At 48.8% G+C, this 27891-nt stretch overlaps 2 protein-coding genes across 6 annotated transcripts in view; both read left to right on the top strand.

Annotated features, from left to right (window-relative positions):
- Positions 1–12413, top strand: part of NUP93 (nucleoporin 93) — a 79259-nt gene extending 66846 nt beyond the window's left edge. For 3 of the 4 annotated variants that reach the window (XM_054296171.1, XM_054296172.1, XM_054296170.1), the window contains exons 13-22: positions 402–593; positions 821–947; positions 1062–1134; positions 1459–1503; positions 2809–2925; positions 3550–3668; positions 5535–5652; positions 6024–6107; positions 6809–6937; positions 11507–12413. In XM_054296171.1, coding sequence (XP_054152146.1) covers positions 402–593; positions 821–947; positions 1062–1134; positions 1459–1503; positions 2809–2925; positions 3550–3668; positions 5535–5652; positions 6024–6107; positions 6809–6937; positions 11507–11617 — 1115 coding nt within the window. In that variant the 3' untranslated portion in view covers positions 11618–12413. The remainder of the gene's footprint in view (positions 1–401; positions 594–820; positions 948–1061; positions 1135–1458; positions 1504–2808; positions 2926–3549; positions 3669–5534; positions 5653–6023; positions 6108–6808; positions 6938–11506) is intronic. The other variant, XM_054296174.1, reaches the window with a different exon arrangement.
- A 4348-nt stretch (positions 12414–16761) lies between these two features.
- On the top strand, positions 16762–26138 carry SLC12A3 (solute carrier family 12 member 3). 2 transcript variants are annotated; one of them, XM_054296185.1, is made up of 26 exons: positions 16762–18031; positions 18282–18440; positions 18669–18744; positions 18874–18969; positions 19116–19255; positions 19466–19576; positions 19766–19877; positions 20043–20173; positions 20431–20515; positions 20824–20978; positions 21293–21400; positions 21626–21749; positions 21850–21951; positions 22047–22202; positions 22280–22379; positions 22795–22906; positions 23457–23597; positions 23779–23885; positions 24026–24108; positions 24290–24358; positions 24532–24636; positions 24815–24926; positions 25211–25297; positions 25388–25523; positions 25633–25700; positions 25994–26138. In XM_054296185.1, the coding sequence occupies exons 1-26, from the start codon at positions 17738–17740 to the stop codon at positions 26133–26135; spliced, it is 3111 nt and encodes a 1036-aa protein (XP_054152160.1). In that variant the 5' UTR covers positions 16762–17737; the 3' UTR covers positions 26136–26138. The 2 variants fall into 2 exon arrangements, with proteins under 2 accessions (XP_054152160.1, XP_054152159.1); XM_054296184.1 differs by having other exon boundaries at positions 16762–18106; positions 18357–18440.
- The last annotated feature ends 1753 nt before the right edge of the window (positions 26139–27891 follow it).

Here is a 27891-nt window from a genome sequence, read left to right as displayed (position 1 = left end):
CCAGGTTTTTAACATTATTTGTACCACTTGGTGTAAGTATAAAAGAAGACCAAAAGTTGTGGTCTTTAAAGAATCTATCACAGTTGATCAGAGTTGATGATTGAGATTGAGTTGAGATTGAGTTGAAGAACAAAGGAACTTTTCTGAGTGACTGTTCATTCTGTTTCACTTTCTGAATATGTCTTTATGCTGTGGTCCTTCATGTTAAATCTGCAGTGTACAGTTGTAGGTGAGCCAGTGATGTGTGGTCAGGAATTCAGTTTTGTGTACTGTGTTGATTTCAGCTGGCACTTAATAAACACTAATGATACACTGTGGCAGGAAACATCCACTGTCAATCATCTCTGATTGCAAAATCATGAAAATTATATGAAAATGCTATGTGTTTTGGTTTTTTTCAGGTGAATCACATTTTGCAGTGAACCAGCCACCGTTCCTCTACTTCCAAGTGTTGTTCTTGACAGCACAGTTTGAAGCTGCAATTGCTTTTCTTTTCCGGACAGAGCGCTTGCGCTGTCACGCTGTTCATGTTGCTTTGGTCCTGTTTGAGTTAAAATTGCTCCTGAAAGCATCTGGGCAGAGTGCACAGCTATGTAAGTTCTATTTACTTTACAGTAAAGGAATATTGTCTTAGCCCTCAGAGTACCCCCTAGAAACTGCAGGTCTATGTGATTAATCGAAGATTTATCAGAACAGTTTTATAATAGTTAGTTGCTTCAGTTGCATTAGAGCTCTGGATCATGGTTCTGACTAATGTGAGATGAAGATCAGCATTTTCCTGGCATTAGATTCTCTGACAGTGCTGTTTCTGACATTACAGTAAGCCACGAAGCTGGTGACCCTCCTGGTGTCAGACGTTTAAATTTTGTGCGGCTTTTGATGCTTTACACCCGTAAGTTTGAATCAACAGATCCAAGGGAAGCTCTGCAGTACTTTTACTTTCTCAGGTAGGAGCCAATATACATCTTTAGCTATTCTCCTAATTATTACTGTTTCATTATTCCTATCTGGAAAGCTCTCAAAAAAACAGGAGTACCTTTCTCCCTCTCTCTGTTTTATAGGAACGAGAAGGACAGCCAAGGAGAGAATATGTTCTTGCGTTGTGTTAGCGAAATAGTAATTGAAAGCAGAGAGGTGAGTCTGGCTATGTTTTGCCTTCCTCAGTTAAACTGAAGTTCACTTCTTTAAAATCTTTATTAGTCAGGACAGTGTTAGAGTTGCTTACTCTTTCTGCCTGATGCAGACCCAGATGAGAGAAGATCTTGCAATGGCCTTATGTTTAAGACATTTAATCATATCTTTTTACCTGTTATTTAGTTACAAATACTTTTTATATTGGCCACTGCTTTTCATTCCATGACTGTCTTTGTACTTAATAAATATGTTATGAAATATGTGCAATTGATCTCTCTATTTTTGTTTCCTGTTTCTTCTTACTTTACATCTATGTGGATATAGTTTGACATGATTCTTGGAAAGCTGGAAAAGGATGGTAGTAGGAAGGTGAGTTCACAATTTATATTTTATATTAAAAGTACAACCTATGTATGATTTCCAAAGTAGTCATGAGGCTATTTTGCTTCTTTCTGTTTTTCACTAGCTAAATTATTACTGTGTTTGAATACATTCTAGTTCTCCCAATATGAGATCCTTTTACAGAATAATCTGTGACCTGCCCTAACAAAAGGCCGGTCAGGAACTGCAGGGCACGCTATGTTCCTCTAGACAGTAACTGAAGAAGCAAATGGCATCAGGTAACTTTAGTGAGGTCATAATTTTGTCTTCCCAGCAGGAAATGGAGTTTAGTTTAAGTGGGTGTGTGAGAGTGTTCTGTTAACTGAGGTGTGCATGTGAAAATTATTTATGACATCCTCATTCATCTCACAGAAGAAATGTATTGCAGTCCTTGAAAAATCCTTGTAATTAAAGGAGCAAGGGCTAACAGACCACAAGCATAGCCACAGCTGATCTGACCCTCATACAGGTGAGAGTAAGTACTGGATCAAAGTTCAGCCATTTTTTAGATGTGACAGATCTTACTTCCAGTGTAAAACAGCAGTTTCCTAATAGTGAAATGTAAGATTGATTACACAGTCAGAAGATAAAGGAAACCTTGAGGTTTTGCCTGCAAACAGGAGAGTGCATGCAAATGATGAAAATTTTAGATAATCAATAAAGTTTTTGTGTTTGCTGTGACAACTTTGGAAGATTTCTGTGTAAAGCAGACTGCAGAATCATTTACATCTTAATTTTAAGATCAGGGCAACAATTTTAGCTTTAAGATAAATTCTTCTAGATGATATAGTCTCATGTTTGCATCCTCAACTACAGTAATTTCCAGATGTTCTTGACTCTTTCATGTCTTTTATTCTACATGTTTATTATGTGTTTTAAAATTCTTGTTGCCCTTTTATTTTTCTGTGTGAGATTTCATTGGCAACCTATCATGCCAGTATAAACAAACTGCATCCCTGGAGCCCTTGGAATGCTGTGTGCTGAAGTCTTTTGTGTTTTCTTCTCTGTGTCATCAGCAATTAACAGCTGAAACTCTGAGTTATTTTATCTGGGTCATTTTGAATGAATTAGAAACCAAGGATGTCTCAGTGCTGACTCCATATAGGAGAGAGTCCCTCTTGCAAGAGCTCATTCTATTTTTAATATCTCATTTTGCACATTCCCATGGAAATGTACAGGCTATTCCAATCATAACCCAACATGTAAAATATTCATTGCCTTGACAGAATATTCTGGAATGTTTGAGCCTTCTGATTCCTCTTTTCTCTTTTCATTTTTGTCTCACTTCTTTAGCCTGGAGTGATAGACAAGTTTACAAGTGACACAAAATCCATTATTAACAAAGTGGCTTCTGCAGCAGAAAATAAAGGATTGTTTGAAGAAGCTGCAAAACTCTATGACCTTGCTAAGGTATGTGTCTTGTGGGCTGCCTTATGTACTTGGTTCACCTTTTTCCTTCCAAACATTCTACCTGTGATTAGGAGGTTAAATTTCATCTCAGAGATTGAATTGCCCTTACTCAAGCAATTTATTTCTGCTGCTGGACGAACAGAGCCATGGGCTGCATGGAGAGATGTTTTAGTTAGCACATCCAGATGGATTGCACTCCAGGGATTCTGATTTAGGACACTGTGGTCCTGATCAGTGTGCTCTTTTCGAGAGAGTGCCCCACGCATGATTTAATTCAGTCTAGTGCAGTTATTTACCTGGAGTGTACTCTTCCAATTTCATAGATGTTGAACTGAAGTCTAAAATTGTTGGTCTTTATACGGAGTACTCTTGTTTCCTTTGAAAATAGAGGTGGATACAACCATAACCACTGTTTTAGAGAAAAAACTAGGGGAAAATGCTTTTTCTTATGACCCAGCAGCATTATGTTGCTTGTGGCTAATATGATCTTGACTCTTTATGGGTGGGAAGTGGCTCTAGGCTTGCAGTAGGCACCAGTGCATGAGACTTTTCTGCTTTTTCAGTGAAATTAAGACACCACATTTCATCGTGCTCCTTTTATTTGTGTAACTTTAATGCCAACAGAACCCTGACAAAGTTTTGGAGCTGATGAACAAGCTGCTCAGTCCAGTTGTTCCCCAGATCAGCACTCCCCAGTCAAACAAGGAGCGTTTGAAGAACATGGCCCATTCCATTGCTGAGAGGTAAGGCTCAGGCAGGGGCAGGGCTGGGTGATTCACCTCAGCATCACCTGGGACTCTCAGAGCTGTGGGTGTTAGTTCCTCACGTTTCTGCAGGCTGCACTGTGGCATCCACAGCAGTATATTTAGAAAGACAAAGAAGGGGTCAGAATTTACCCTGTCCTGCTCATGATGGCTTGCAGTACTGAAACCAGAAATCTTCAGGGGCAGGTCAGGTAAATTTGACAAGAAGTTTTATCTGTATGTGAATCAGGATTGCCAGCTGGAGATGGAGTCTGTTAAGGAGCAATGCATACATGAATTGTATGTTTTATATTATTTTTAAAGCAAAATATTGTAACTGAGTTGCTGAGTTGTTGCATGCAATTCGCTTGTTTGAAATAGTATTAAGAGAGAACTACAAACCCAGTAATTCTGAGTTGTAACAATTGTTCAGTAGCTGTCTGAAAACTGTTGCTTTAATGAAGGCTAAAAAGGGAGTATTAAAGATGAACTTTGTGTGGCTAATGCAAGCAGGGCACCTCATTTCCACAGCCTGTTATATTAATGCCAAGTACAGTGCGGTGTCCAGCAAGAAAGGAAGCAACTGAAAGGAATGTCCCCTGCCATGTCTCTGTAGTAATTAGGGTATGTGCTTGAGAGACATCACTGCTCAAGATTCATTAGCAGCTAGAAGTGAGGAATAACCTGATTCTGAAAAGCTGTAGTTGCAAAATATGTCCATGATATTTTTTAAATCATTCATCTTGTCACAGTGGCTGCCAGGGACAATTCCTGTGTTTTACTAGAGCAAAATGTGGATTCCTGTGAGAAATACCTTACTGGCTTTTATCAACCATTGAGCTGCAAAGAGAATAAAAATAAACCAAGCCCACTTGCTGGCACTTTGAAATTGGGAAGACAAATACAGAAATGTATTGATTTCCATCAGAGCCCTTTGCCTTTCTTCTTTTGACAAGTGGCATTTGCCAGTCACTCCTAGTCAGCCTTTGCTTCATTTGGGCAGGCTGGGATCAAGTGAAAATTGGTGCTGTATTGACTTGGTGAGAGACTGATTTGGTGGCAGACATTAAAGAGAATTAAATCTATGGCTGGAGTTAAAGCTTCAGCAAAGGCTGTAATGGGCTTTTTTGCTTTGCTACGTTTCTTTGATCTGTCTGAAAGCACTAAATACTGCTGTGCAATAATGCCACTTCACAGCTGCAAACCTGAGTGATTGCAAAGCTGGAGCAGTTCTGAGTAGCACATCTTCTTGCCAGTTAAATGTGAGACAGGGCTTTTCCATGTGTACTGTCCTGATGACAGTGCTGTAGGGATGCAGCATTCCTCCTGTGTGTTCTTGTGATGCTTTTGGAGCAGGGGAGGCACCCAACAAAAAGGTGAAACAGCTTCTTTGTGCCCTCATGCAGTTAGGAGTGAGAGCAGGCAGCCCTCCAGTTCATCCCAGAGCCAGTGTAGCTCCTGAGGGTGTGCAGGAACTCTTAATCCATCTTTCAAGTCTTAACTTCTTGCCTGAAGCAGGCAGTTGTGCTGGAGGATTGTCTGCTGTAAAGCAGCATGTTAAACATGCTGCTACAGAGCTTGCCTTGTGGGTCTCTGCTGCCTGGCACCATGTCCCCATGAATGTGGGAAATGTAAACATTTTAAAGGAAACAAATGCTGGATTTACAAAACTGGAAGTGATTAACAGTGTTTTTAAAAAGCCACAACCTGTGAAAATTCTGCCTCCCAGTTAAGGAAAATGAAAGCTGTCCTTTGTTAAATGCCCTCTGTCCTTGAGCTTGATGTCTCCACTTCCAAGAATCGCAAGGGCACAGTTATAAATGGTTGCCATTTTGCACAATAAAACTGTAACACAATTTCTTTCAGGTACAAAGCACAGGGGATAAGTGCAAAGAAATCCATTGACTCCACGTTCTACCTTCTGCTAGACTTAATCACGTTTTTTGATGAATATCACGCTGGTCACGTTGACAGGGCCTTTGATGTAAGTTTTAAGAGTTCTGTTTGAAGTGTAGCCTTCCTAATGCCCTTGAAAGCCCAGAATGTCTCAAATAACATCACTTTAAAAATTTTATTTAATGAGTTAGAAGGGACTGCAATGTTATAGCAATTTAAAAAGGTGTTTCTTCCCTGTTGCTTGATAAACAGGATGATCTTCCTGTAGCTGTTTTGTAGACTGAACAAAATATTCCTGTTGCTCAACAAAGTGAGGAGATAAACCAATAAATGACAATGAAATGAGTTCTCTTGAAGGGAAACAGAAGCATTTCATTAACACTTCAAGAACACACTTTATTAATATCTGGCACATAGAATGCTGATTATCTGTCCTGATTCCTGCTTTTCTTTTTGAAGATTATTGAGCGCCTGAAGCTTGTACCTCTTAGCCAGGATTGCGTCAAGGAGAGAGTCGCTGCCTTCCGGAATTTCAGCGATGAGGTAAGTCATGTTTTGGGTTTAGCTTCCTAAAGCCTTTTTGCTTTGTTAAAAGGATCTTAAAACCTTGTCATCTCATCATTCTTATTCTTTAGCAGAGAAAAAGGATGAGATTATTTTGATTTAATACAAGTATACTCTTGGCTTGCAACTTTTTCTTCTTAATGCTGCTCTTTTGAGCACTAGAATTCCCTACCCAGAAATCCTGTCTCCATTTTGAAGAAAGTATCTGCAGATGTGAGTCTCCCTGAACTTACTTTTATTCAAGAATTTAGAATAGTGAAAACTTTTAACTTGCTGGTAACTTAGTTCTTCTATGTTCTTAATGGTCACTAAGCATTTGTAGAGTGTTTGTTTCCTTCCCTCTAAATTACAGGAATTAATGGATTTGTGCATTAGCAAATTAGGCATAGTGGAAAGCCATTACTGGTCTTGAACTGGAAGGTGACACTTCTTTTTTAGGCAGTGGTTGTGTGTATTTGGGTGTTCTGGGTTTTATCTGACCAGCTGCTGTCAACCAGGAAGGTGCAGCCATTGGGCATGTCTGTCTCAAAGCTCTGGGTAGAGTTTCTGCTGGATGGTGCAGTCATAGCAGGGGTAACCATCAAACCTCTGACTGTTACAGGAATCTGCATAGTAAGGCTCATGGTTCTGTCAACCTCCTTTTGCTGCAATGTGTCCTTTTTTCCCCCTCCTTTGTGTAGATCAAACACAATTTATCTGAGGTCCTGCTTGCAACCATGAATATTTTATTCACCAAATATAAGAGGATGAAAGGCACAAGCCCAACCACTCCTGCCAGACCCCAGCGGGTAATGGAAGACAGAGATTCGGTAAGAATACAATTCCCACTGTCTGACAAGTTTTCCTATATCCTGTTGTGCTGGTTTCAAGAGATTGGGCTTCAAGTAACTGGGAATCTCTAATGGTCTTGGTTTTGGCTTGCTCAGTTACTAAGAGTCTTGGTTTACTGAGCTTGTCCAGTTACTTAGTCTCAAGGCCAGTCTCTGATGCCTTCAGCTTTGTGTGAAGAAAGGTTGGAACTGGATGATCTTTAAGGTTCCTTTCAGCCTAAGCCATTCTTGAGTCTATGATACTGCTTTAAATAACATTGAGCTAATGGAGATATTATATCTATATTCATCTCCTAGCAAGAGAAAACAAGTGTCCACTTTGCTTCTTAGATAGTAAAGCAAATGGGAACATTGCAGTGTCTCTAGGATGTTGATGTTGCTGCCTTGCCAACTGAGCTGTTGCTTTTTAAGCACCTGATTGCCACTGCTGTCATTTGAGCAAGTGCCCATTTCTGCTAGAAGGGCCTTGCTTGACTCTTCCCCTCAGCTTGTTTCTGTAGTGATGCAGGCCAACGTTTTCCAGGTGTTCTTGGGTGAAACACCAAGATGCTGGAGCACCTCCCCTTGGTGATGGCCAGCCTTGCTCTGCTGTCCCTGCAGGGAGTGGGCAGCTTGCAGCACTCTGGCTGCTGTTGGAGTGCATGACCACGCTGGGTTTCACTTCCCTGCTCCAGCTGCTGCAGAGGCATTTCCCCAAGCCACTGATGGGAGTCTCCACCTCCAGCAAGCTGCAGCATAGGCAGCATTTCAAGGGCACAGCCAGATTTGTGAGCACTCACCTGCTAACATGAGGGGTTGAGCAGAAGGGTTCACAGCTTAATTCCAGCCAGCTTTGGTCTTGTAACTCTTAATAAGTTAAAGCTGCTGCAGGCACTTGAAACCAAGGCCAAACCATTCATCCTGTCTTAACAGATTAGAAAATAAATATCAACTCCTTTTGAGAGTGAAAAACCAACTTGGGCCATAGCCAGCTTCATTCCAGGCTTTAGTCAGCTACAGAAGTGCCTTTGATCTGTAAATTGTAATATTGGTAAAAGTCTTAGCAGCATTTTAAATTACATAGAAAAATAAAAGGCTTAGGTAGTGGTACAGCTTTTGTCTTGGGGCACAGCCTACAAGAGCTATGGGCTCCTGCCTCACAAGGGTGCTTGTACTCCAGATCAGCAGCACTGGAGAAGGGTGCACACTGCTTGGGCTTCTCCCACCTTAAACCCTGCATGTGGGAAGAAGTGCCAGGCTGACACAATCTGTTGTTACCTGCTGTGTGTCTTCAGGAGGTTGGCACGGAGCAAAGAATGCCTTAGCTCCTTGTTTTCCAAGTGAGCTGGTTGTTTTGATGTTGTGATTTCAATCTTATGCTTATGCAGAAGGATTTGCCATCTCCATAGGTGTGAAATGCTGTCAGGTGCCAGCTCAGGATGAATACCCTGGGCTGATTGGGTTTAGAAGCTTTGCTGGCAGAGGTTTGTGTGGAAGGAGGCCACCATGATACTGTATCATGTCCACAAGGTGCTCAGTGTGACACCACTTCATAAACCTGCTCTGCACTCTGCTGCTATCACAGTAGTTGAGATGAGCTGATGTTGTACCCTGCTAAAAACCCTTGAAAGTTTTCTTTATTTCAGGCTTCAAGTTTTGTTAATCAAGCTCCAGGCCCTGTGATGGGATCTCATGGCAGCAGGGAGGCAGTGATGCTGGGAGCACAGGGAATTCTGAGTCACAGATCTCTGGCTGCTGTGTGCAGTACAAGCTGTGCTTTGCCATCAGAGGGGACAAGTGTCCACTGCCTCTGTGTCAGGGAGGGGATAAGAGAACAGCTGTGTCACAGGAGTGTCACAAAGGAGCATAGATCTGCAAATGGAGGATTAACAAGAGAAAAATCTACCACTCTGTAGCTCCCATCTGCCTAAAGATTTGTGTGTGCAAAAATCATAGCAGGCATGGGCACATGGAACGTAGGGTCAGAATGGCTTTACATGTGTTGCCCTTTTTTCTTACCCTGAAGAATTTCTTCCAAGACTGCAGGAGCAGAGAATTTAGATGGTTTCAGCTGGGAGGCAACTCAGGCAATTTTAGTGGTGTGAAGAAATGAGGACATTACAGATGTGGGGAGAGAGGTGTTCCTTCAGCAAAACCTCATTCACCTGGACAGAGATGGCAGACATGAGCTTCAGCAGGCTGTGCATGACAAGAATTTGTCTCCTGAACTTCCCTGGAGAAGGGCACCTTTTCCATGTTCTCTGGGGAAGCAAATCTGGGGAAATCAGACCCTTTCAGAAGCTTTAACAATCCTGGCATATTGCCCAGTAGACAATGCAAGTGAAAAATTACCTTTCCTTGAACAGGTCTTTGAAATCCCTGGCTTTTCTTTAGCTCCATCAGAACAGGCACATTCAGATCCCTCTGTTCATCAGAAGAAAAGATAGTTGCTGTTTGTAACTCTGAGGCTTATTCTACATAGCAGGGAGCAGCATCCCCCAGAGAGAAAATCAGAGCCCTTGAATCTCCCTCTGGTGCCCAGCTCTGCAAGCCCACCCTGAGCAGGATCCTGCTGCTATGGGTGGGACTTCAGCAGGAACAGCATGGACCTGGCAGGATGGAGGGGGAGTAGAACTGCTGGAGCCTCCCTGAACCCAGTAATGCTCTCTGCAAAACATCTCCTGTCCCACTTTGGAGGTGGACTAGAAAAGATCAGGTTTGGGGTCAGAGCTGGCATTTCTGCATTGTGTTTATTTCAGAATGAAATCACCCAAGCTGTTTTAGGTATTTTTTCTTTTATGTATATAATTAATTAGTTTTGGGAATAAGGGAACAAAGTCCTGTCCCACTTGGCCTGATCCATTTTGTCAGGTTTCAGGCAGAGATTGCAGGGAGCCCAGCCTGCAGTCCTGGAAACTGTGGCTGTGGTGACAGCCCTGACCCAGATGCTGGGGGAGTGCATGACAGCAAAGTCATAGGCTCCTCACCCCAGTCAGGGGTGGTGAACTCTCTGCAGCAGCCCAAAGGCATTATCTTGGCAAAATTAGGTCATGAATGGAATGGAATTAATTTTTTTTTAATTATCTATGGTCTTATTTAAAATTTGCAAGTAACTGTAATGTTCATTAAGTAATTACAGCCAATAGAACATCTAGCCCTCCAGGCCACTCTTAACCTCTGCAAACCTCTGTTTGTTCTTCCCAAAGTATTGGTTTGATTTTTGAAAATAGACCAGCTCTGGTATCATTGCTTCTGTAAAGGTAAAGAGAACAGTAACTCACACCCCTCCTCAACGTTTCCTCATCATGGTGAGAGTTTTTGCCTCTTAATACTTTAACTTTAAAGTCAGACACCTTGACAAGCTTTTATTTTTTCCATCTACCACCTGTTTTGACCTCCACTGAAAAGCAGCAGCTCAGACATAATTACACAGCCTCACTGTGTGACACATTTGGGAGCAGGCTGGGAGACACTGACAGGAGCAGAATGAGTGATTTCCAGGCCACCTTGTCCAGTTGTCGGTCTGCTGGTGGTGACTGACAGCTTGGGAGGGAAACTGTCCTGGGAGATGTTGGCAATTAGGTCAGTCCAGGGAAAACTCTAACAGCTTTTCCATTATCAGCCTCCAGAGTTTCTCTGTGGCTGTTGAATTACACCCTGAAAAAGGCCACAGAGGCATCAGGGATGGAGTGGGCTTCAGTCACTTCTCAGTTTGTAAGTTCCTGCTACCAGATTTGCCATCCACACACCAACAGCAACCTTTGGCTTTCCCTGAAGGCAGTAGGTGAAAGCAGGATTTGAACAGTTGGATTTTCCAGTAGAGTAAATCTGTGATGCTTAATATTTAAGAAGAAACACCTGTTAGCAATCCAAGCAGTCTGAACAGTTTTCTACAAAGATTTGGGGTTTCTGTATTCTCTTGACTCCTACCAGTTATTGAAATTACTTTCCTTTTACTTTATTAACAGTTTTAACAAATGAAACAAATTATTCCTGAAATCCTTCAGCTGTTCTATAGTCTTCTGCTGTGCAAGAAGGGATTTGGTTGCTTTGGGAAAGGTCTGAGTGGGCTTGGTGCCTCTGCTCTCGTTGTGTTATTGGCAGGAAGAGCCTTTGAGGAGATTGGTTTGCTGCAGGGTGATACTGGAGATCTCCAGGTGTGTGGGGCATCTCTGATTCATTTCTAGTGCTTCTGCTTTGAGAACATTTATGCTGCATTTCAACAGGATCAACCTTGTTTTGCAAGGTGGGAAGGAATCCTGTTGCCATGGGAAAGCCCAGTTCATGCAGAAATTACAAGATTGCTGCAGTACAGCAATGCCCCACATTACTGAAAATGTTTTTTCTTGGGTATTCTCAAATAAGAAGGGATTATTTTTTAAGCAAAAGAGTAACTTGACATGCTTTTAATGGTTGGAAAAGGGAATAATTAGATTTTCTTTGCAATGTAGAGGTTCCTTTTCTAGAGAGCAGCTCTGAGATAAAAAGATTACATGTGTTTGTTTGAAGAGTATTGTATTTTTTTTTTTTTGTACTAAAGTAACTGTACTTTGTTTTTCTCTCTTTTAGCAACTTCAGGCTCAGGCTCGGGCACTGATAATGTTTGCTGGGATGATCCCATACAGAACATCAGGAGACACGAATGCAAGACTGGTGCAAATGGAGATCCTCATGAATTAGCAGAGCAGCTTGCCTGGGGTGCAGCAGCCTGTGCCTGTCTGTAGTACGTTCAGAGGGCCCATGGGACCAGTGTCATTTTTTGTATTCTGTATTTTTGTTGACAAATAAATTTCTTTGGTTTTGATATTTGTTTTTGACATTTTAATTTTCACCGGTTCTTGTGTTTTTATGTTTTTATTAATTTTATTTTCAGTTGGTTTGCATTTAGAAATTTACTCTTAATTAGTTAATAGGCTATGCAGAAAAAGAAATCATAGCTCTGTAGTAGGGACAGGAATTTTATAGCAGAAGAGGATATGGAGAAGAAAACTCTGATTTGTTGCTAAATGTACTTAGGGCTGAGAAGCTTTAGGGGGTTTTGGATGCATATTAAGTGTTGAAAATGTGTGTGATGCCCCAGTCCCCCTGTGACACACTGCCATCAGTCTGTCCCATTGTCTCGTGTGGCACATGTGCTGCTGCTCTGTGTGCTGCACAGACCCCTGTGCTGAGCCAGGGGCTCACAGCCCTGCAGCTCTGCTGAAGCTTCTGCAGGAACAGCTGGGTTGGAAACAGGTATCTCTTGGTGGGAGAGTTTTTTGTGAGCAACACGTGAATTTTAGTCAGTTGCATTCCAAGTGGGCCCCTGTGGAGTTCACCAGAAGTGAGGAAGCTGAACCAGAGAGGCCCAGGTGAGGCTGTGCTGGGTGTGGGTGGATATTACTGTTGCTTTAGCAGGAAATGTGAGCCCTACAAAAGCAAAGGGCTTTAAAAATGGTTACCTTTAAGTGTTTTGAGCTACATTTAAATGAGAGTGAAAGCCCAAGGAGCATGTTACAGGAAAAGCTTTTAGTTTTACTATAGCTGCCTATCTTTAAAAAAAAATGGGAGGAATGTTGGTGGTTGCTCTTGCTGCTCCCCTGCTGCTGTCTCACCCTCTTGTGTTACTGGGGTATGAGAACATGAGGCATTTGGAATGCAGACCAGGCAGCAAAATGTAGGGGCTGATTTCAGCCTTTGTATGGTAAGAGCTGTCATGGGAGAGAATTCATCTCCATTTTGCAATGTCTTTGTTTACTGGGATGGAGGAATTTCTGACTGACATGATGACAATTTTCCTAATTACTTTTTTCACCAGAAATGTTGTAGCATAAATTTTGCCCACCTTTTGGACAGGAAGCAAAGGGCTTGCCAGTCACTCCAGTCCATGTCTCTCAGCATTAGCAAACCAGCTGCTGGGCCCTCAGAGGATAGAGCTAGGGATTGTGTACAGCCTGGAGTGCTCCTCTAGCATGGCCAGGACTGTCCCAACTGAAGGCTGAGGGAGACCTGGACAACACCCTGCAGGTAAAGGGGAGTTGGTGAGTTACCAAGGAGTTATTTGGGAGTGGGCTGGACTTGCCTAACAAACATGTCAGCAGGTGAGTGGAAAGCTGTATTGCCTGTTAACATTTCTGGTGTGTTTGTGTAGAAATGCTTCTTGGCATATCTCGGATAAGAACTGATCCCGTTCCCTGGAGAGCAGGCACCTTCCCTGCTGTTTGTGGACAGCGGTGGTGGGGCCAGGGCTGCCCCAGGTGCAGTCCTGCAGGATGTCCCTGCTCCTGTGTTTTCCTTGCTGGTGCTCAGCCCCTGTGCCTGAGTTACTCCCAGCATGAAATCACCTCCCATACAGAGTCTGGCAGGTCTGCACCTGTCCTCAGGCAACCACTGACCTGAGCAAGAGAGGGACAATGTTTGCTGGAGTCTGGGAAGGGTGAGGGCCACCTTCCCCACTGTAATTCCCTCTCCCTGATCTGCCATTCATGCAGGAACAGAAGTCCTTTGGGGCTCAGCTCTTAGTGCTGCCATTTCAGGACCTTGTTCTCCTGCCTCTTGCCCATCCCCTGCTCAGGAGAGCTCTCATGCTGCCTCCCTGGCACGTTCTGATGTCCAGTGTTGAACCTGGGGACCTTCTGTAAGCAGTACAGTACCCTTTCTCCATCTGCCCTTCAAGGAGGCTCTAGCAGGTGCTTTCTGGTGCTTCTCAGCCTTCTTGGGTGTTGGGAAAGTTGATGTCTGTACAAAGTTTCCTCTCTTTGTGCCCAGTGGTTGTTATTCCAGGTTTTGGTCGCTTTTTAAGCTCATCAGAAACTGAATTATTTCATCTTTCAAAATTCAAGATGATCCTTCTGTGATGGACTGATGGGAAATAAACCCCAGGGAGTCCAAGTCCCAAGACTAACCCTGAAAAGGTAAGACCAGCCCCATTTCCATCAAGGTAAGAGATTGTGGGTATAACAGAAAGAGCCACAGATATTTGGAGTTAATTTATTACTTGTTGATTGCCCTGTGATTTCTTCTTAGGTGGTGAATGTTACATCCCATCCATCTTCCCACATTGCCCAGAGTGGCAGGTTCCAGCTCAGTGCCTGAGCCTGGCTCTGGCAGACCTGCATGACTCCAAGGGCTTTGAGGTAGATGCTGATGCACATTGTGTGCTTTGCTGAATAAGGCACCCCCATGGTTTTCCAGATGTCCCTGTTTTCCCTCCACATCTTGTTTATTCTGCTGGAGAGAACAATCAGCTTCTGCTCCTTCAGGTTTTGCACCATTACTCTGACTTTGCTAATTTACAAGCTTAGCCTTTTCTGAATAGGTTATGAGCTGGAAGGGTTTTTTGGGGTGTCACTAAACTCATGCCTTTTGTTTGGTATAGTCTGTGGTGTCACCATGCACTCCCTTTACAACAGGGAGTAGTGCACAGTGTGCAGCAGAGCCAGGGATGTTCATCTGAGCTGAATTCATTCTGAGAAAAAACTGACAAATCTTCTCTACGTCAGTGGAGCTCTGCTCTTTATACACAAAGCAAGCACAAATTAAGTTTAGGATAATTCCATCTGCTTTTTCCTACCTTGGGACTAATCCCTGGCACTAAAGATCCTCCAGACAGATGAGATGCATCCCAAGGGTGACTCATTGGTTTGAGTCAAATACAGCTGAAGCTTGTGTTGCTGCAGGAGATTAGAGGGAAAAGTGAAAAGGTGTTTGCTGTGAGAGCATGCAACAATCTTGTTCTGGTGTGGGTGCAGCAGAGGCAGGCAGTCTCCAGGTCTGTGTCCCACAGTTTGTGTGGCTCTGTGGTTCTGAAACATCCACACATGCTGCAATTCCAGCACAGCAGCTCCTAAAGCTGCACCTCCTCCAAGGACCAAGGGCTGAGTGAGGTGGTCTGGTTTTACAGGGGAGTTGCAGGGAAATCTAGAAATACTTACTGTAAAGTTCTGCTCTATGTTACCTGCCCAGTAGGGAAAAAATTAGTTAAAAGATCTGCCCAGGGTTAACCTGGTAAGAACTACACTGAGCTAAGGGAAGACAGTCAGCTCCTGTGGGAACTGGCACTGCTGAAATGTGCCTTGATGGCCTCTTAAACACTAAGAAAGCTGGTGTCAGTGGGTCCTGTATTCTCAGCTGTCCCTGTGAGGTTTTTCTAGTCCAGACAACAAAATGAATCCTTTTAAGTATTTTCACCATTACTCCAGAATATGCTGGCCATAGTCAGGGTACTTGCCTATGGGTTACATTCCTACTCCTCTGCCTTTTCTTGGATTTCCCTGCTGAATGCAGATTTTGCATCTCAGTCTGATTTTTCATTATGTTTTCCAGACCCCCTGGCTGGAGTAGACCTGCTAAATGAGGTGACTTCTCTGTTCACCACCATTTCCTACTACTTCTGCATTTGTCTGAGACATTGCTTGGACCTTGTTCCTTGCAGGAGCTGAAGGAATTGTGCTCAGAAAAAGTTAATTCAATGCACTTCTTTTGGTTTTGTTACTTTCCTAACCCTTGTCACCCCAGCCTATCAAAGAAGTAAAATGTTTTCCTTCCAGCCTGGAGAAAGTGAGAGGACATTGTTAATTCCAGTTCTGCATCCCTGGGGTGACACAGCACTCAAATACTGCCTCTGTTCATGTCCCTGTGCCAGCATTTTTGTCCTCTTTCTCTCTGGGTTTGAAGTTGGAAAGATAGAAATGGTGTCTGGAAGAGATGGGAGATGACCTGTGTGTTCCCACTGGGAGAGGTTACTGGCAGCTGGCTGAATCACCATCTCTCTTCTTTTCACAGGCTTCCTTTGCTGTGGTGCTGAGAAGTTGAGTCGGCTCTGCACGGTGGGTTTGCAGTGCTGAGCCCCTGCATCATTTGTGTGTCCTGTGTCACTCAGGGTAGGTTCCCTCTTCCACAGGGATGGAAACAGGTCAATTAAAACTTCATTGAAGCCTTTTGGAATGTAACACTTAGACAGTCTTTAAAAGAAGCTGTGTAATGCAAGGCAGTCTTTAAAAGAAGCTGTGTAATGCACTGCACCATGCTCGGCTTAACTCGATTTTGGGTTCATTTGATGCATTTAGTACCCAGAACAAACTGGGGGATCGGCTGGAAGTGAGGGGAAGCCCTGCAGAAACAACTTGGCAGCTGTTCCGTGTGAGTGGAGGGGCTGGGGGGAGGCTCGGAGCTCCCTCCCTGCCGCAGCTCCCAGCGCCGCCGCTGCCCCGGTATTGTTGCTGCAGCTGGTGTTGTGAATCAGGCCGACGGCAAGCGCTTCCTACAATCCGGCTATTTCACCACACCAGGGTTGCATCATACCACTCGCTTCGCTCCTCGCCCGCCTCCGGAGCCCTCCTGTGCCTTCCGGAGCATCTCTGACTGTGCTGTGTTTAACAGGCCCCCCACTAAGAGACTGATTTGTGCTGCTTTTGGCAAATCAGCGGTTTTGATGAAACGGTGAGGTTCTAAAATAAAGCCGCTTCTGCTGGGTGTGAGTCTGCTGGTGCATCTGTTGTGAGAGGAAGCTGGTGTCCACTTTGTGGAGGTTGTTGTGTGAGGTGCTCTGGGGTGAGGCTCTCCCCTCATCCTCACCTCGCCCTTGTCCCTGCTCTCCGGGCTCCGAGGTGCCCTGCAGTGCTGCGAGGGCTGAGCAGGGATGCAGGCCGGGCTGCTGCCCTCAGCTTCCCCCGGCTGCACGGGGCTTGGCTGATCACAGCAGCCGTCTGCCCTCACACAAACAAGGGGGCTGGAGCAAGTCCTCAAAAATCAGGTCAAAATTTGTGTGTGAATGCAAAGACAGCCAGAGGCAGGCAGGCCCAATTTTCCATTAACTTGCAAAGCCTCACGGAGCTGAAATTCCAATGGGCTGCCCTCCAACTTTATTGCCGGCCTTGTTTGCTGTCTTTGCTGATCTTATCTGTAACTGCTTTGGTGGCCCATGTGACAGGGGCTGGGGAGTGAAACAAGCGCCCATCCCTCCCCCTGTCCTCAGCTCCTGTTGCTGTGGGGTTATGGCCACATAGCTTCATCTTGTTTTTTGTGTGATGGGGGCAAGGGTTTAAGTGGCTTGTTGACTCAGGGATGGAACTGGGGGCAGTTCTGAGCCCTGGGGGCTCAGGGGTACCCTGTCCCTGGGTCTGGAGGGGAAAGGGGCTGTGGGACCATGGGCATCTCTGCTGCCTGGTACTGAGAGCTGCCAGCTCCCAGCCCTGGACAAACACAGACAGACTTACGCCACTCTGTGCACCCTGTCTTCTCCAGCAGCCTGGAATCTGAGTTCCAGCTGGAGCATCCCTCAGATCCCTTGATGTCACACTCCCCCCTTCCCCCTGGTTTCACTGTGAGATAAAGGCCCCGTTCCCCTGCCCACATCCGGCCCAGCTCAGTGCCACAGGCGGCACCTTGGAGACCAGCCAGGATGATTTACGAGATCTGACGGGTCTGGGGCAATATCCCAGGGAAGGGTGAGGGTGCGTGGGAGTCTTGCTCCCTTTTTCCATAATAAATCCCTGTGAACTGAATGTTCCTGGGTTGGGGCCGGAGGCAAGCTCAGCGCTGCATTTCTCTGCTGATCTGTCCTTGGGACTTAATCTCAAATCTGTTATCGCTGCCCCCATCGAGCGCTGGGAGGCAGTGATGCCCATTATGGTGGTTTTGGTATCCCTTCCAGCTATTTTTTTCCCCCTGACCAGCTCGAGGTGGTTCAGGCTGATTCCTTTCCTCTATTAGCATCAGTGGTGGGTGTGTGCCGGTCACCTCGCTCCGGTTTTGCGGGGTATAAAGCCGGCAAGCCCCTCTCCACCCTGTCCCCACCTGGCAGGCTGCTGGGCAGGGGCAATGGCCGAGCTGCCCGTCCCAGATGTGCCCCCAGCCCGCTGCAGCGGCCGCTTCACCATCAGCACCCTCCTGGGCATGGAGGAGGGGGGCAGGGCTCCCTACACACCCACCGAGGGGTCCAGCTGTGACAGCGTCCAGCCCACCCAGCTGTCCAGCAGCACCCTCTGCACCAGGACCTTTGGCTACAACACGGTGGATGTGGTGCCAGCCTACGAGCACTACGCCAACAGCAAGGGGGTGGGCGACCCCAGGAAGGGCAGGCCCTCGCTGGCTGACCTGCACTCCATCCTCAAGGTAACAGGGGGCTTGGCTGTACCCACAGCATCTCTGGCATCCCCTGGCCATGCTGCTGGTCCCTGCAAAGTGTCTGTGGTGGGTCACTGTCTCCTGCCTCTTGGTGCCATAACTGGTGCTGTGCTGACTACACGTCCCCAAGGAGGCCCTGAGAGAAGCCAGAGGATCCAGCTGTGTGCTCAGCCAGAGCATTGCCTCCAGGGACAGCTGCCTGAAGTCCACCCTCACCTGCCTTCCCCTCGTCCCACAGCCTGACCCGAGCCGCCTTCGCACGCCGGTGTCGGACCTGCAGCACAGCAATGGGCTGCCAGAGGCCGGGCCGGAGGCTGGGCTGGAGGAGGCAGAAGGGGAGCCAGGCAGAGACTCCGAGCCAGAACCTGTCCGCTTTGGCTGGGTGAAGGGCGTCATGGTGAGTGTGACCATCCCCCACGAGCATCCTCCTGCCCTCCTACCTGGTAAGCATTTTACCCTTTTTGCATTTTTCCCAATGTCTGTATTTTTGCAAGCACGTGTGCTTTGAGCAATTCCCTGCCTCCCTCGGTGGGGTGGTTTTCTCTGAGGAGCAGCAGAGCTGGCATGGTTTGGCCATCCCCAGGTGCCAATGCCCTGATGGCCAGGTCCCCTCTGTCCCCCTCAGATCCGCTGCATGCTGAACATTTGGGGAGTTATCCTCTACTTGCGCTTGCCCTGGATCACCGCCCAGGCAGGAATCGGTGGGTGCTGTGGTTCGCTGTGGGCTGGACAGTGGCACTGGGCCCATCATCACCCAGACACCTGGGGGGTGGTGGGACTCTAGGGAAGGCTGGGGGGTACAGCAGTGAAGCAATGCCCTTTCCCCACAGCCCTGACATGGCTCATCATCCTCATGTCTGTGACAGTGACCACCATAACCGGCTTGTCCATCTCTGCCATATCCACCAATGGCAAAGTGAAGTCAGGTAGTGTGTTCCTTCCCAGCCACTCCAGGGATCTCTTTATCCTGGGGCTGCCCCATGGATGTGAGCTCCTGGCATGGGCTGTGAGGTGTGGGGGAACCCCAGAAACGTGGGGGAAGCAGTAATGCCATGGGTGTTCCCTGCCTCAGGAGGCACCTACTTCCTGATCTCGCGGAGCCTGGGGCCGGAGCTGGGCGGCTCCATCGGGCTGATCTTTGCCTTTGCAAACGCCGTGGCTGTGGCCATGCACACAGTGGGCTTTGCTGAAACTGTCCGGGACCTGCTGCAGGTAGGAGAGCAGCTCTGGGTCCTCTGGGTCCCAGTGTCTCCCCTACCCCTCCATCCCCACCTTCTCCTTGCACAACCTGTGTTGATTATCAATATTTGTATTACCATTGGACCACTGATAATCAAACAGTGGCTGCTAAAACTCACTAAAAACAGTGGTTTGGTAAGGAAGAGGATTATTTCCATGTTGTGAATAGTTTCCTTTCCTCAGGAGCACAATTCCCTCATCGTGGACCCCACCAATGACATCCGAATCATTGGGGTCATCACTGTGACAGTGCTGCTGGGCATCTCCCTGGCTGGCATGGAATGGGAGGCCAAGGTAACCCTCTCTCTTGCTCACATTTTTCTCCTGGGCTGATAAGAGCTGTCCCTGCTGGCCACCAGGCATCTGAGGAGCAGAGGATGCCTGTAGCTCCCCAAAAACGGGCATGGGTTTCTCCAAATGCATTCTTCACTCTTTCTGTGCCCCAATGCCCAGTTCTTCAGCTGGCTCTTTCTGGTCTGGCAGGCACAGATACTGTTCTTCCTGGTCATCTTGGTTTCCTTCATTAACTACCTGGTGGGGACAGTGATCCCAGCCACTGCTGAGAAGCAAGCAAAGGGCTTCTTCAGCTACCGAGGTGGGTCCACCCAGACTGGAGTTGCACTGAGCAGGTCCAAGTGCATCTCTGAAGCCTGGCTCTTTGCTGCAGTTTGGGGAGAGCACCAAGCTAGTGCTAATGTGCTTTAGCCAGGAAAAAAGTACCCAAGAGGCCTTAAATGCTTCTCCTTTGCTTCCTCCCCAGCTGATATCTTTGCTCAGAACTTTGTGCCCAACTGGCGTGGACCTGAGGGCTCCTTCTTTGGCTTGTTTTCCATCTTCTTCCCATCCGCAACCGGCATCCTGGCTGGGGCCAACATTTCAGGTGACCTGAAGGTGGGTTGTGACTCTTGCTGCCTGAGCCAGTGTTTCTCAGGGCTCAAGCCCTTTTTTCCCTGGGGCTTTCATTTTGATCCAACCTTTGGACTTTGTTTTATTTCTTATGGAAACTTTGGGCTCAGCCAGGAGATACTCTGTGGCTTTGTGATACAGTGAATTAAAATTCCTCCTGTACAGCAGCCACAAATAAGCTGCCTACGTTAGCACTGCTGCTGGAAAGCTGTCTTACATATCTCTGCAACTCCCTTGGGCAGGATCCTGCCGTGGCCATCCCCAAGGGCACCTTGATGGCCATCTTCTGGACCACGATGTCCTACCTGGTGCTTTCTGCTACCATTGGTAAGTGAGGCTGGGTGGGTGGGCTGGCCCCTACCCAAAATAGGTGGCTTGGGAGGAATCGGATGTGTAGGAGCCAGTAGCAAGCTGTGGACACTGGCATTGATATCCCAGTGTGAGTGCCACAGGTGCCAGACCTTGTTCCTACCCCAACATGGGGCAAAGTCATCTTGGGTGGGCAGTGGAGCTCCTGGCATTGCTCAAAGCCCCATGAGGGACCTGGGAGTTGTCACAGGCAATGGGATTTGGGGCTGGGCTTCCTGAAACCGTGGAGAGGTTCCAGCCCTGCTCTGGCCCTGTGTGTCCCCCAGGTGCCTGTGTGGTGCGAGACGCCTCGGGCAGCCTGAACGACAGCGTGGCTGTGGGTTCGCCAGGCTGTGAGGGGCTGGCCTGCAGCTTTGGCTGGAACTTCACTGCCTGTGCCCAACAGCAGAGCTGCCGATATGGGCTCAGCAACTACTACCAGGTACTGCTCAGAACCATGGCCAGCCCCTGTTCCTGCTCCTGGCCAGATCTGTGCTGCAATGGATGACTTTCCCAGGCAGCTGCGTGCCTGGCACCTCCCTGCCATCCTGGGGGGCATCCATGCTCTTGAAACAGCCATTTTTTAACAGCAAGGCACCAGGGAGTGGGCTTTTGGATGTGGCTGGACTTTGCTGCCTGGATAATATTAAAGGAAATGCAGCAGGATGGGGTCTAGGGCTGGAAATCCCTCAGGGTTGGGGTGAAGGTTGGTGCACCAGAGATGCTGGGGTTCCTGATCCCCTGGTTTTCATGCAGAGCATGAGCATGGTGTCTGGATTTGGCCCCCTCATTACAGCAGGAATCTTTGGTGCTACCCTCTCCTCAGCATTGGCCTGCCTTGTCTCAGCACCCAAAGTCTTCCAGGTGAGGGGGTGGTGTCTGCACACCCCAACTCCTCTCCCTGAGCTCAGCAGTGGGTGATGCTCCTTGGTGCAGGGCTCTGCATCCATGAGCAGCCCTGAGGCAAGGAGGGTGCTGCTGTCAACACAGGGCATGGCTCCAGTTTGGCCCTTGCTCTTAGGGATGCAGGAGCCACCATGACACTGCCATCCCATGTCCCTGCTGTCCCCACTGTGTCTCTCTTTGCAGTGTCTCTGCAAGGACCAGCTCTATCCTCTCATTGGCTTCTTTGGGAAGGGCTATGGGAGGAACAGCGAGCCCATCCGTGGCTACATGCTCACCTATGTCATTGCTGTTGGCTTTATCCTCATCGGTGGGTGCTTGCTGCCCCGATACCCTCCTGCAGCCCACCACCAGCAGGGTGGCTCAGTCCCCACCACTGACAGCTCGCTCTCTTTCTCCCCCTCCCACAGCCGAGCTCAATGCCATCGCCCCCATCATCTCCAACTTCTTCCTCTGCTCCTACGCCCTCATCAACTTCAGCTGCTTCCATGCCTCCATCACCAACTCCCCAGGTGGGCTGTGCCCCGCCAGCCGTGCCCTGCGGCGGCGGCTCCGGGTGCGGCTCCCCCTCCCGGCAGCGGCTCTGTGTGTGTGTGTTTGCGTGCAGGCTGGCGACCCTCCTTTCGGTATTACAGCAAGTGGGCTGCACTCTTTGGAGCTGCCGTCTCAGTGGTGATCATGTTCCTGCTGACCTGGTGGGCAGCCCTCATTGCCTTCGGCATCGTCATCTTCCTCCTGGGATATGTCCTCTACAAAAAGCCGGGTGGGTGGTGGTAACCTGGCACTGGTGATGCCCCAGAAGGTGTCTGGCCCTGTTGCTAATCCATCTTCCCTGTGCAGATGTCAACTGGGGCTCCTCCATGCAAGCCAGCTCCTACAACATGGCCCTCAACTACTCAGTGGGGCTGAGCGAAGTGGATGAGCACATCAAGAACTACAGGCAAGGGCAGCTCGTTGCAGTGATGGGCATGGAGGGAGTGGGATAAAGAGCCAGCTCCTGCCTCCTTTAAACCCAGAAAGGCATCATGCCCATGGCCACACCCTCACCACCACCCTCAGTAACCAGGAGGTACAGCAAAATGTGTCTCTTTAAAATCCCACGTGTGTGCCATGTACGGTAGAAATCCGGGCAAACCCTGCCCTCCCTGTACCAGGCAGACACAGACACATTGGTCTCATCTGATATAAAAAGACCAAAGAGTGAAACTGGAGCCTCAGGTCACATGTTTTCTCATTCTAAAGATGCTCCCTATGGCTGCCACTGGCCAAGCATGGGAGAAGAAACATGGCTCATTCCAAAAGGGCTGGATGCCTCCAAAGTACTATTCCTCGCTCTCTTTTTCCCCTGCCTGCAGACCACAGTGCCTGGTGCTGACTGGCCCACCCAACTTCCGCCCAGCACTGGTGGATTTTGTGGGGACCTTCACCAAGAACCTCAGCCTGATGCTCTGTGGCAACGTGCTGATTGTGAGTCACCTGCAGGAGCTGGTTGGTTCCTTGTCCTGGGGGCTCCGGCCACCAGTGGGTGATGGGGTGGGGAGTACGGTTGTATCCTGCTGGATACAGGGTGGAGGTTGAAATGTGCCCACTTGTGTGCTGCTGGATGGTGAAATGTGTCAACTGGAAGCCGCTCTGAGTTATTAAGCAATATTGGTGAAGCATCAGGATGTCCCTGTGGGCTTATGGCTTCCCTTTGCCAATTAATTGCAGAAGATTTGGAAGGATGAAGTAGTTGCTCAGAGGACAGGGGGGTTCTGCAGCCCTGAAGGCTCCAGAGCAATTGGGTGCAGTAAGAACCAGCTCATCTGCACCCACAGGACTGTTGGGATTGTGTGCACTGGCTGTCGACTCCCTGGATTCACTGGTTTTCTTGGCTGTGATTGCAACCTCCCATGTGTGCAGTAGTTACATCCACCTCTTGCCAATGATTTGGGAAGAGAAGAGCTAGAAGTCCTTGGTGGCAAGACTTGTTGCAGTTGGAAGGGGCTCCCTGAGCTCCTGCTCCTGATTCCTGCAGGGCCCGCGGAAGCAGAAGATGCCGGAGTCCCGGCTGATGGCAGATGGCCACACTAAGTGGCTAATGAAGAGGAAGATCAAGGCTTTCTACACAGATGTGGTGGCTGAGGATCTGAGAAGTGGTGTCCAAATGCTCATCCAGGTACAGCCATCACTGGCCTTCCAGCAGCAGGGTCCCTCCTCTTTGTCACAGCTTGGGGGAGTTCTGACCTCTCTCCACGATCTCCAGGCACCCCCCTGTGTTGCTCCCCCATGGAGTGGACTGACACCACCTGTGTCCGTCTGTCCCTGCAGCGGGGTCTCATGGGGACATCTATCCATAGGCTGCTGGCCTCGGGAAGATGAGACCTAACATCTTAGTGCTGGGCTACAAGAGGAACTGGCGGACGGCATCTCCCCAGAGCCTGGAGGACTACGTGGGCATCCTGCAGTACGGCCACACTGGCTCCTCCACCTCCTGGGGACACTGGCACCTGCTGGTGGCCTCACTGACGGCTGCAGTCACGTGCTCAGGTTCCAGCTGGGCTGACAGTGCACCCTCCATTAACTCCCTCTCCTCCCTCCTTCCAGCGACGCGTTCGATTTCAAGTACGGCGTGTGCGTAATGCGGATGAAGGAAGGGCTGAACATTTCCCGAGTGCTGCAGGCACATGGTAAGTGGCTTTGCTTGGCCAGGGATACACAGAGTCATGGAGTTGTGGCATGTGCCAGCCAGCACCATGTCCCCAGACAAAGGCCACAGTGCTGGCAGGACATTGCTCCTGTGCTGGGATCAAAGGGATGGGGACAGTGAGGCACTGCTCTTCTGCCCTTGCTCTTCTCCTCCCTCCTCAGTTAACCCCACGTTCGAGGCAGCAGAGCACCCCGAGAACGGCACTGGCAGCAGAGCAGCCCCAGGCACAGGTAGGTTGGTCCTGGCTTGTAACCACCCAGAGCATCCCCAGCTCTGAGGATTATTTTGCAGGCAGGGTGGGGGTTTCAAGCCCTGGGGAGCAGGACTGGGACCAGGAAGAAGTGATGCCTTTAATCTGTGGCTGGTGGTGCCCTTTGCTGATAGCAGGACCCTCTTGCCCTAGCAGCGGACCCCACCACCTTGGCCAGTGAGCAGCAGGCAAGCACCATCTTCCAGAGCAAGCAGGGCAAGAAGACCATTGACATTTACTGGCTCTTTGATGATGGAGGTAACCTTCACCTTCTATCTGTCCAGATAATGTGAGCCCAGCACCTCCGTTGCAGTGCCCAGGCGGGCTCAGTAGTGCCAAATGGTGCCAGGACATCCCTGGCCTTTGGCACCAAGGAAGGAAGCACTGGTGAGCCTGGGGCTCCCTGCTGCATTCCCACCGGGTGTTCTGGGGCCAGGTCTCACGCTGCTCATCCCCTACCTGCTGGGACGCAAGAAGCGCTGGGGAAAGTGCAAAATCCGGGTGTTTGTCGGCGGGCAGATCAACAGGATGGACGAGGAGAGGAAGGCGTAAGTGCTGGTGGCCACTGCAGCTCTTGGCCACTTGGCCACTGCCACTGTCCTGTGGGTGGTGACACAAGCTGCTTCCCATCCTGCTGAGCCCTCCCAGCTTTGCCATAATGGGATCTGTGAGCTCTGACCTGGCTGCTTTGCCTCACTTCTCTGGAAATCAATGTGGCTGCAGAGTGGGAAAACCCAATGTGCAAACTGAGGCCAGCAGCAGGGTTCTCTGCTGTGGCAGGGCTACCATTCCCTGCTAACTTTGGGAAAATCTGTCCTTTCCCCTCCATTAGGATTGTCTCTCTACTGAGCAAATTCCGCCTCGGCTTCCATGAGGTCCACATCCTCCCTGACATCAACCAGAAACCCCGGCCAGAGCAGTAACCACTCCCCCTCCCTTCCCCGTGCCCCCACAGCGCCCCCAAACCTGCCCAGACCCTCTTCCTTTGCACTGTCTGCTTGTGTTGCAGCGTCAAGAGATTTGATGAACTCATCGCTCCCTTCAGGCTGAACGATGGCTTCCAAGACGAGGCCACAGTGAATGAGATGAGACAGGGCTGTCCCTGGAAGATTTCTGATGAGGAAGTCGATAAAAACAGAGCCAAGGTAGCACCAGTACCAGGGGAGCTCCTGCAAAGGGTCTCCTGCTTTTAGACAGAATTTAGTCTTTTTGGAAACCATTATTTTTTGTTTCTCGATGCTCTTTGCTCCACAGTCGCTGCGACAAGTGAGGCTGAATGAGATTTTGCTGGATTACTCACGGGATGCAGCACTTATAGCCATGTAAGTGCCAGTAATGCCCTCACGCCTGTTTCTTGCCCCATGGGAATCATCCCTCGGGGATGTTCACCCGTCCCTGGGTGGGGAGGTCCTGTACAGACACCCTGATTCTCTTGTGAGAGTGCTGCACCACAGGGAAAAGCCCCTGGAAGACACCACGGGCTCCAGCTGGGGTCCTGTCGGGTGGGAGGATGTGGTGTTGGCCCTTTTTAGGGAATTAACCTGCACTGGACTGAGACGGGGCTGTGTCGGGCTCGGTGCCGGCCCTGCCTCACGCCCCTCCCCGCTGTCTGCAGCACTCCGCCCATCGGCAGGAAGGGCCGCTGCCCCAGCTCCCTGTACATGGCCTGGCTGGAGACCCTCTCTCAGGACCTGAGACCCCCCATCATCCTCACACGAGGAAACCAAGAGAACGTGTTGACCTTTTACTGCCAATAAAGCCTCCTGCATTCCTCATGACTTGGGATGTGAATTTTTCAGGCCAGTTTTGATCCTGGAGCACGCTCCTCTGGGAGTCTGGGGGAGCAGTGAAGGCGTGGTGGTTACCAGCCCTCTGGAAATGCCCACCAGGCACAGCTGCCACCCTCTTACAAATGTTTGTTTGGCCCGTGTCGGGCTGTGGCGGTTGTACATCCATAAACAGCAACGCTGGCCCTGCAGTGCAGGTTCTGCTCTGGCCTGGGGTTAGCCAGAGCCAGGCAGGGGAGCTGTGGGCTCCTGCACCTGCACGCCCAGGAGAGCCCAGCTGCTGTGCAGGGACTGAATGCTGGCCCAGCAAAGCCACTGGCCCAGGGTGGAACAGCCCCAGGGCTGGGAGCAGTCAGCACCAAGCCTAGGGGCTGCAGGGCCCCAGCATGTCACCTCAGGGACAGGGACAACAGCTAAGCCTGTCCCCAACAACTGAGCAGCAGTGAGAGGTCACCTCAGACTGTGGTGCCTGGCTGCAGATGCAGGTCCAGCTCCTATGCAGACAACATTTACCACCAGAACCAGGACATTTCTGGTGCAGATGGCCCCAAGCAAAGCAGGAGTGCAGCTCATTTGCTAAAGCACAACCCTTGTCATGCTGCAGAAGTAAAACACAACACTGATTCACCTCAAGAGTTACAGAATTTACTGATAATCACCACCAGGATTAGGAGTGTCAGTAGAAAAATAAAATGTACAGATTTTCAATCATACAAAGATTTGTTCATGACAGCTGCAGTTGTGTGCAAGAGGAAGCCAGGTGGGGGCAGAGGGGATGCCACACAGGGAGCCTCAGCACGTGTGGGTGTTCCTCCAGGGCAGCTTCTCCAGAAGGTGTTCCCTTAACCAGCACACTGTCTAGGCTCCCCAGCAGAGGCCCACAGCACTGCTGAGCCCAGGACACCTCAGTGTTGATGTTTTTGCCAGCTCTTTGCAGTTTTTGACAAGTTTGACTGAGCAAAGTCTACGAATACCTGATGAAAATTGAAGGGATTCCTCCATATGCCTCAGTTGGAATAAAGGAATGGAAAGGGAAGGCCAAAGCAATGAGGGGAGGAAACTGCCACAGTGCTTCAGCTGCCATCTGGTGCTTCAGCTCAAGGCTACTCCTCCTTTCTGTCTAGCTCTGGTTTTACTGGAGAGGGAGGTTGCCAGCAGCAGCAGCCAGCAGAGTGCAGGATGCTCTGTGAGCGCCACGGTGACACAAAGAACTTGCCTCCTGTGCTCATGTGTCCAGACAAATCAGCTGATTGTTCACCTTTTATGCAAGAATTCCCTGAAAATTTCACAGCATCCAGGTATAGAGAGACATTGCCAGCTCCAAACACTCCAAACAGGGTCAAGCTGCCAACTCTTCAAAGAAACCAGAACCCCCTCAAAAGGGACTCTCAGAGATCCCCAGAGACAGAAAATAGGAGGTTTTCAGTTCACCCAGCACTGAGTGACTTTGCTGAGCAGTTTTTACTTGTTCTGAGCTCTGTAACAGCCCCATTTGTGTCCTGCACCCCTCAGCCCTGTTCCTGCAAGGAAACCTCCTCTTGCTGTGCACAGGGCACATGGATAAAGTGCTTTCTCAGTTGCAATCAGCTTAATGGCTATTGAGTGGTGCCAGGCACCAGTGCAGGGTGAAGGAGAGCACAGCAGCTGCTCAGGACATTGGTGTCTGCTGTCACCTGAAAGGTAAAGCCAGACCCACCCTATTCAAATTCCATGAGATACTTTTAAT

Source organism: Melozone crissalis, unplaced genomic scaffold (genome assembly GCF_028551555.1).
Source record: "Melozone crissalis strain CALT ecotype California unplaced genomic scaffold, PUWL_Pcris_2 ptg000007l_1, whole genome shotgun sequence".
Taxonomy (NCBI): domain Eukaryota; kingdom Metazoa; phylum Chordata; class Aves; order Passeriformes; family Passerellidae; genus Melozone; species Melozone crissalis.
This window is presented reverse-complemented; position numbering and strand designations above follow the sequence as displayed.

Excerpts from the sequence above, each read along its gene's own strand:
- SLC12A3 (XM_054296185.1), top strand. The coding sequence starts at position 17,738 with ATGGCCGAGCTGCCCGTCCCAGATGTGCCCCCAGCCCGCTGCAGCGGC. Across the intron at positions 18,441-18,668 it reads GCTGGGTGAAGGGCGTCATG|ATCCGCTGCATGCTGAACAT; the intron begins GTGAGTGTGACC and ends TGTCCCCCTCAG. Across the intron at positions 23,886-24,025 it reads GACTACGTGGGCATCCTGCA|CGACGCGTTCGATTTCAAGT; the intron begins GTACGGCCACAC and ends CCCTCCTTCCAG.